At 53.8% G+C, this 8,589-nt stretch overlaps 1 protein-coding gene across 1 annotated transcript; it reads left to right on the top strand.

Moving 5' to 3' along the window:
- The first annotated feature begins 4,373 nt into the window (after nt 1-4,373).
- Nucleotides 4,374-6,833, top strand: FOXI3 (forkhead box I3). The gene is made up of 2 exons (XM_066549247.1): nt 4,374-5,073; nt 6,244-6,833. The coding sequence occupies exons 1-2, from the start codon at nt 4,374-4,376 to the stop codon at nt 6,831-6,833; spliced, it is 1,290 nt and encodes a 429-aa protein (XP_066405344.1).
- The last annotated feature ends 1,756 nt before the right edge of the window (nt 6,834-8,589 follow it).

Here is an 8,589-nt window from a genome sequence, read left to right as displayed (position 1 = left end):
AGCTAATCAGTCTCTAACAAGCTCTCACTCAGGAAGGGGCTAGGCAGGCCCAGGCTAAAGCTAACCTGAGGGGATAAGAAAAAGGGGGAAAGAAAAGGATTGGGAAGAGAGTGTTCTTCTCAAACTGGATTAGTGCTCCAGTCAGCCACAGAAACACTTGTGAGAGCACAGCAGCCACAAAAACCAGTGAGAAGTGGACACAGAGCAGACACTGCTCCTTTCAACCAGGATTTGCTCCCAGCAGCCTAAAGTGCTGCAGCATCTACAGCTTGTGATGAACAAAGATTTATTCCTTGTTTTATGGCTCCATGACATTCAACAACATAGAATTGCACTGAGAAAATATTAATATAAATAATCCAGAGCATTAACCCTCAGTTTGCAGCCTGCAGAGTTTAACAGAGACTCTGAACTCACAACCAAATCAAGCCTGTTGCTGGTAGCCTGAACATGGTGGGATGAGGACACCTCCCCAGGAAACATGGTAGGGTCTGAAAAATCAAGAAAAGGTTTGAAAACCTCTGATCTCATCATAAGGAGACCTGGCAAAATTTTGATTGCCAGAACTTCAGTCCAGTAGATAACTAGATACAGAGAGGGAGGAATATACATCATTCTCCTTAGGTAAGGGATTAAAATTACTTTAACCTGTATACACATACACAGAACACCCCTCCCAAATTCACAGCAGTGAAACATCTATTGCACACCATCAGATATTCTCTGTTAGCCATTTGCAGGACAAATCAGGGGTTGAGTGAAAAAAAAGAGATGTTCTTATAGCATATTAATAGGGAGGAATAGGGAGAAAAATGCTTGGCTCTAAGGAAGGGAGGATACTAGATCTTAAATTTAATTTGAGCTGCTCTTAGTCAATTCCTTACAGTTCTTGAGGGTGGAGATACTGGAGTACTTCAAGAGAAAAGATAATTTTTCCATCTTGCCTCTGAGGATGAAGAACTTATTCCCAGTTTCACTGATCATTCTGGAGAAAGACAGAAAAGAATTTTTACTGAGCAGATTTTATGTGGACCATGGAGTCACCACCTTGCTCCTTGCCAGCCTTGGGGAAAAAGGGAGGCTCAGGTTGCAAATGCAGCCAAAACAAAACAAACCTGCAGAGATCTGGAGCCATTGAAGGGATCCTGGTTTCTCTGTCCTCCTGGTTAAGGCAAGAGAAGCCAATATGGGCTACTGTGTTCTGTTCTCCCAACACACACCCTGTTCCCAGAGCTCAGCATCCCTGGGAAACACAGAGAGGTCCAGGTGGGTGCAGCTATGAGCACTCCACTGCTCCCACTGCTGGGCTGGGTGCTCAGCTCTGAAGCCTTTTCAGGTTTCTGTGTTCAGCTGCACACACACCTGAGATCCACAGCAGGAAAGTGGAGCCTGTACCTACATGTTCAGAGGAGCAGGGCCCCAGAGGCACAGCCAGTGTCTTCCTGCAGGGGGAAAAGTGTGTGTGCAGGACAAGGACAGGCACAGCACCTGAGCCAACGGTGGGGACAGCAGCAGGCAAGGATGGGGAGGATCCTGCTCTCCTGCAGCACTTGGGAAGCCTTGAAACACCTTCCAAGGCAGCTGGTGGAGAGGTTTGCACTTAACCCCAGCTGGCTGGGGATACAGCTCAGCCCAGCTCGAGGTGCCACAGGCTCCTCTAGCCAGCACACCTCCCTGCCCACTCACAGAGCCAACAAAGCTGCTCAAACCCAGCCCCAGAGCTGCTCCCAGAGATGGACAGTAGCCTCAGACTCCTACCTTGAAACTGATTTCAGTTTTGTGTTTCGTCATCTCTCGCCAGCTCCCCGGTGTGTTTCTGCAAACATCTCTCAGAGCTCTCCAGAAAAAAAAAAAAAGCAGCATTTAGGGAGCAGAGAGGCAGAGTGCTGGATCTCTTCATGCTCTCTTGGCAGAAAGGAGCAGCAACAGGTCTGTACTGAGAGCTGATGATGTTTCGAGGCAACCCTGCATGCTGCTTGCAGGATAAATGCATTAAGAAAATTAAATGTTTTTACAGCCGTCACAGCATCAAAGCTTTATTCTCTCCACTCTTTAAATTAAGTGTTGGTTTGTATATCCATGCCATCCCAGCTATGTAATAACCTCTCTAAAGCTATTTTTGTTTCACATTCCTTACTATTTGGTAAAGCAAGCTGGAGTTTTCTGAGGACACGTGTTTTTATTAGAGCTAATTCAGCATTATTTTCTAACCCGTTTCCTTCGTTGGAGGCAGAGAAATCAGCTAAGGGAAGCTCAAGGGCAGCACCCCATGCCTGTGAGGGAAACTGCCTTCCCCGCCTGGCCATAGCCGGGCTGCTCCTCTAGATGGCTCTGCCTTTGCCCAAAAACATCAAATCCCTGGAGCAAAAACCTCAATTTCGAGCGATACGGAGACACCACTGACTGACTGCTCCTCTTCCTGCTGCAACGATCGCGGGGGTTTTGCCCAAACGGATAAACACAGATTTGTTGCAATTTTAGAGAATGGTATTTTCGGCTTAGCTCTTCAGACCCAGAGGGAAATTGCTGTTTAAAAGTCTGCCTGTTTCTTGTCCTTTAAATGTCTTTTCTAGCTGTGATTTCTCTGTAAAATGCTTGCTTTGGGTGCCTGTTCTCCCGTCGGACTTCAAACCGGCATTTTCCAGCGCGACCCTGCTCTAAAAAAGATGAGGAGCTGCTATAAATCTTAAAGAGAAGGAAGCTGAGAAGGGAAAAGGCACCTTGGGAAACGTAATGCCAACTTTTCTCCTGCTGTTCTGGGTATTCAAAATATGCACGGGAAGCTCTTTTCCCAAGGGGTGCAAAATAAAATCAGCAAAAGCAAGAGTGATGGCAACAAAATATCAACAGAAAAAGAAAAAAAAAAAAAAAACCACACACGCACAAACACAAAAACACAAGAAAACAAACAAACAAACAAAAACCAACAAAGCCCCCGAACACCTCTCTTTATGATTAAAGGAGAAAACCCAAATCCTGATTCTTTAACCCAAACACTTTTCAGTTATTTTCTGTCTCAAAAATCGTTTATTCATTTGTTTTAAAACGAAATACAAAGTTGAAAATCCTTCGGCTATTATATCCCTGCTCAAATCACACAAGGCATGAAAATTTGGGATTGAAGTCAGCTCGGGAAAGCTTCACAGGTTTACACGTCCTTTTATAATTATTTTATGGAAGACATAAAGCGCAAAGACTTTTCCCAAACGCCCCTCTCTGCCCCAAATCCTGTTGTCAGACCAAGACACCCGGCGCTCGCAAAGAGCGCTTCGTGTTTACACCAGGAAAGGGCAATTTCGAGGTATTTTTACCAGCAGAAAACTGAATAACTACTCCATTTAAGAACGGGGAATGAAATGTACATCTCATGTACCTGGTATTTAGACAAAGTCTCTAAATCACCCCGCACTATTGACGGTATTTCTGTTGTTACACGTGTGCTTTGCCCCGGACCAGAAGATTTGCCGGAGCTGGCCCCTGTGTAGATCCCGGTTGTCGGGATCCTTACGAACACCGAGAGCTTTTCCTCTGCAAAAGGATGCGCTTTCCGTGCAGGCTGCCCCGGAGAACTAAGGCGAAAATAACTTTTATTCACTAAATCTCGCCCCGCGCCCTCCAGCCCGTTCCGCCCGCGGTACGAGCGAAGACACCGGTGGGGTTTGTTTGTTTGTTTGTTTAATTTCGGGCAATTCCTTATCTAAAATTAATGAACGGCGATCTCAGCCGCGGCTGTTGGGAGACGGGCGGCAAAACTACACTTCAAGAACGGAGTTTAAGCGAACAGAGTTTAAACGAACAGAGTTTAAGCGAGCCCTTGGCGCTGCCGTCGGGGGAGCCGCAGCGATGCGGGGCCGAAGGGATCGGGGGCGATCGCATCCCTGGCAAAGCGGGATGGCATCCCAGAGCGCCAGGACAGCTCCGGCGAGGGGGAGGCCGGTGCGGGGGCGACCGGGCAGCGCCGGGAGAGACCCCCAGGCTGGGAAGGGGGGACGGGCACAGCACGGGCGGGGGGTGGGTCCGGCTGGGGGATGCTGCCCCCGCGCCGCCGGGAGCCAAATCCCTGGCGCCTCCCGCAGCTCCCCCGCCGGTCCCTCCCCCATCGCCGCTGTCGGGGCCCGGCCTTGCCCCCCTCCGCCTCCCGCCCGCCGCCGAGCCGCGCTACTGGCTGCTCCCTGCGCGCCGCCGCCGCCCGCCCAGCCCCGGCCCCGGCCGCGGGCGGGGAGTCCGGGCGCACGGCAGCGCCTATAAGGGCGCCGCGCCGCAGCCCCCCGGGAGTTTTTGGTCCAGGGCCACCGGGGCCGCGGGGCGGGGGGTGTCGCCGGGAGAGCACGGGAGCGGGGGGGAGCGCCGGCCGCCCTGCATGGCCAGGGATTATGAGCGCCGGTGAGTTGCAGCAGGCGCAGCCCAGAGCCTCGGCGCCGGCGGCCGCCCCCGCGCCCCCGCAGCCCCGCAGCGCGCAGGAAGCCCCCGACATGGCCGTGTACTGCAGCGAGAACTTCAGCGTCTACCCCCAGCCCAGCCTTCACCCGCCCGGCGCCGCCGCCGCCGCCGCCGCGGCCGCCGCCGCCGCTGCCGCCGCCGCCGCCTCCTCGGGGCAGCGGGCGGGCGGGTACGCGCTGGGGGACTACGGGGCTCCCGCCAACGCCGGCTACCTGTGGGGCATGAACAGCCCCGCGCCCTACCTGCAGGGCCCGCCCGGCGCCGCCGCCGCCGCCGCCGCGCCCTTCCTGCCGCCCGCCTCGTACGGCTGCTCGCGGGGCGGGCAGCTCGTGGGCTCGCCCCCGGCGCCCGGCTCGCCGTCGGCGGGCGGCGCGGAGCTGAGCTGGCTCAGCCTGGCCAGCCAGGAGGAGCTGCTGAAGCTGGTGCGGCCGCCCTACTCGTACTCGGCGCTGATCGCCATGGCCATCCAGAGCGCGCCCGAGAGGAAGCTCACCCTCAGCCACATCTACCAGTACGTGGCCGAGAACTTCCCCTTCTACAAGCGCAGCAAGGCCGGGTGGCAGAACAGCATCCGCCACAATCTCAGCCTCAACGACTGCTTCCGCAAGGTGCCCCGCGACGAGGACGACCCCGGTGAGGTGCCGCGCCGGGCGGGAGGGATGGCTGGGCGGCGGGGAACGGCCGTGCGGATACCGGCACCGCCGTCAGAGAGGGGCGGCAGCATCCCCGTGGCCGGCGGGTCCCCTGTTCCCTTCTAGTCGGGCGCTGTCCCGACACCGCGCTCCCCGTGCCCCCTGGGCTAGCGCTACGATGAGCCCGCGTCTCTCCATCCCTTCCAGTCGGATGCTGTGGTGGGACCGCGCTGCGCGTCCCCTCGGGACCAGCGCAGTGATGGGACCGCGCTGCTCCGTCCCCTGACCCGGGCTCTGTGATGTGACCATTGCCTTTCGCCCAGCCCGGCCCGGCGCTGCCCGCGGGAGGTGTAGGCGGGGGCCGGCCGGCCCCAGCCCTCGCCCCCTCCCCGAGCAGCCCGGGAGCGCCGGTTGTGCAAGGCTCGGCTCCTTCGGCCCGTGATTCACGGCTCCCCTCCCTGCCCGCCGCTGCCCGGGCCGGCCCCGGGGCGCAGCCGGTGCCCGGGAGTGGGCGGAGGCGCGCCCGGACAGCGCTGGTCCGGCCCGGCGGTGCCGGGACGTGCCGGGCTGGAGCAGCTCGGGACCTTGCGGGGTCACTGCGCCCGTCCCGACCGTGGGCAGGAGGCGAGCGGGGACAGCTGATGGCACCACCGTGCCCGCACCAAGGCTTGTGCGAGGGGCAGCTTGTGTGCAGCCCCCGCAGCTCAGTGCTGCTGGCCTGCCGTCCCCTCGGAGTGCCTGACTGTGCCAGCCCACCTCTCCATCAGCTTTTCCATGAGCCTTGGCCCGGGCACTGCCTTGTCACCACTGCTCAGATGGCTCTAAGTGGCCCAGTTTCTGTGAGGTGCCAGAGCAAGGGGAGCCTCTCTTCAAATTCTCTTTAGCCAGGTTGGAGGTACAGGTGCAGATCTATCTGTGCTTTAGGATGGGCAGATTCTCCTCTTCTATGTGGCCTTAAGGTTCACTTGGGCACTGGAGGGATGGAGGTGGAAATGTCCTGGAGACAGGTTTTGGATCCACGTACTGGACAACAGAGGGAGGAGGAGCAGGTGCAGGAGGGGTGTGGGTTCTGTGCCAGCTGGACAAGACCAGGATGCTGCTTATCTGCCAGCAGCAGGGCTTGCTGTTACAGAAATTGACTTTCTCTCTTGTGTCTCCTGTTTTCCACCAGGGAAGGGAAACTACTGGACCTTAGATCCCAACTGTGAGAAGATGTTTGACAACGGGAACTTCCGTCGCAAACGCAAGCGGCGCTCGGAGCCCAACGCGCCCGTGGCCGCCTCTGCAGCCTCCTCTCTGGGGGGCCTGAAGGCCGAGGAGGAGAGACCCATCCCAGCCACAGGCAAACCATGTGGAAACAGCCCACCCCCAGAGCTGGACCCCTCACCTTCTGCCAGGGACCATCCCAAAAGCTCCTCTCCCTCCAGTATCATTTCATCCACGCCCAGCTGTCTCAGCACCTTCTTCAGCGGCATGAGCTCCCTGAGCGGCGGAGGCAGCCGGCTGACGGGGGGTCTCAGCGGGGACCTGCATCACAGGAACTTCTCTGCTGGACAGCTGAGCAGTGGCACTTTCACCCCTTCCAGCAGCTCTTCTCAGGAGGTGCCTTCCCCAGAGCAGCTGCAGAGGGTGGCGGGACCTTCCCCTGCCTACTACAGCTCCTTCCACCCCAGCAGCGGCAGCCAGGGAGCCCAGTACAACCACTACTACAACTTCACAGTCAACAGCCTCATCTACACACGGGATGGGACAGAGGTGTAGGTGCTGGGGCAGCCAGCCAGCGCTGCAAAGGGAAAGGGAGTTGGACCATGCGCTTTTGCAAACAGCATTTCAACGTGGACACTTCCCAGGAGCTCTCCCAGGAAGACTGATCTTCTCACCTTTCGAAATAAGAGCACCCCTTAAGCACCAGCAGAAGGCAGATGCAATGTTTTTTCCCCCCATCCAGGAAAACGTTAGGTGGTGTAGATGGTTTGCCATCTAAATTCTGCAGGCATGAACTGAATTAATGTTTTCAGAGGTTTCTAATCCTGAATGTAGAACAAGAAGTTTAAAAACCATAGCCATAAGGTGGTATTGGCAAGAGCCAAGCGTAGACATCCAGTGAGTCTTAGAAGAGAACAGGGAAAAAAATGAAGAGATTTCTTATGAAGTGCCTTGTACAATGTATTAAAAAACCTCTTCTGCCAGCAATTGCTTCTGTAAGCTCTTGCTTGTGCCCTGATCCTGCAATATGCAATGCACAGGGGGAATGTCCTGTATAAGCACCCACCCAAAACCTCCTCAAACTCACAGAGGGTCTTCCTGTGTCTGGCATATTGTACAGCAGGGCTGTGTCTTGTAAAACAATCTTCTTTCCCTGAGCTTAGTACCAAAGATAACTCTAGTCACGCAGCTTTAGCACAAGAATAAACACTGGGGTATTTTTATACATATTTGTACGTAATGTAACTCTTCTGTACATAAGTTTCTATGTGGTTTTATATTTGTAAATTATGCTCTGGAGCTGTACTTATTTATAATGTGTTTTAAACTTTGTTAAAATTTATTTTACTTTGTTTCCCCCCTTTTTGTTGTTTTATTTGTTTTGAATTTTTTGTTGGTTTTGTTTTTGTTTTTAGTGTATTACTGAAACTTTTCAGGCTGAACAGCTGTTGGGAATAAAATATTAACAATTGTTAGATATTGGCCTGGTTGTTCATCAGTATGTTTGAAGTATTTTAAAGCTCTGTGGGAGACAGGATTTTCTTTCACATCATTTGGGATAAAAGGTGTAAAAATTTATGAACAATTTCATGTTCATAAATTTCCACCCTTCTGTGCAGTAGGGTGGAAAAAAACCTGCTTTACTCCCAAATTAGGCACATCTGAGCTGGTTTGCAGTTTCTTGGAGTCTCACTGTGCAGTAAGGGCACTACGTCAGTTTTGTTTGTTTATTTTTCTCAGAGGTCTGAATTGCAACTGTTCTTTTTCGACAACGTTTGGTAAAAAAAAATAAAAACTTGCAGCAGTAAAAGAGGCGGGACTGGTTCCAGCGTGATGCCAACTAGCAGGAGGCTCAGTCCGTTTTGCAAATCAGTTTTTCTAATGGGATTGTGTGACAGGATTGCACCTGCTTACACTGCCGGCCAGTGAAGAGGTGGGACCAGTCAGCCAGAGGGCCAGGAAGCACTTTTGGGAATCCTCCCTGATTTCCTGCTGCTGGGAAAGGAGAATCCATCATCCAGTAACCATTGCACTACACCCCTTCGTTCCTGCCGTGTTCAGGAGCTGTTTGTTAGGGGCTGTGTGCAGATAGAGCATAAATGTAGGTGTCTTCATGAGGAATGTGCCATCCACAATGAAAGGGCATAAATGTAGGTGTCTTCATGAGGAATGTGCCATCCACAATGAAAGGGCATAAATGTAGGTGTCTTCGTGAGGAATGTGGCATCCGCAATGAAGTTAAGGTGCACTTGCAGCTGTTTAGCACCCAGGCATGTGCCGTGATTTGGGGCCATCCCTGCTATTTGGGATT

Source organism: Molothrus aeneus, chromosome 4 (genome assembly GCF_037042795.1).
Source record: "Molothrus aeneus isolate 106 chromosome 4, BPBGC_Maene_1.0, whole genome shotgun sequence".
Classification (NCBI taxonomy): domain Eukaryota; kingdom Metazoa; phylum Chordata; class Aves; order Passeriformes; family Icteridae; genus Molothrus; species Molothrus aeneus.
The sequence above is the reverse complement of the archived record's forward strand: the minus strand, read 5'-3'. Positions and strand labels throughout refer to the sequence as shown.

Coding starts and splice junctions, on each gene's coding strand:
- FOXI3 (XM_066549247.1), top strand. CDS start 4,374: ATGAGCGCCGGTGAGTTGCAGCAGGCGCAGCCCAGAGCCTCGGCGCCG. Junction 5,074..6,243: donor CCGCGACGAGGACGACCCCG/GTGAGGTGCCGC, acceptor GTTTTCCACCAG/GGAAGGGAAACTACTGGACC.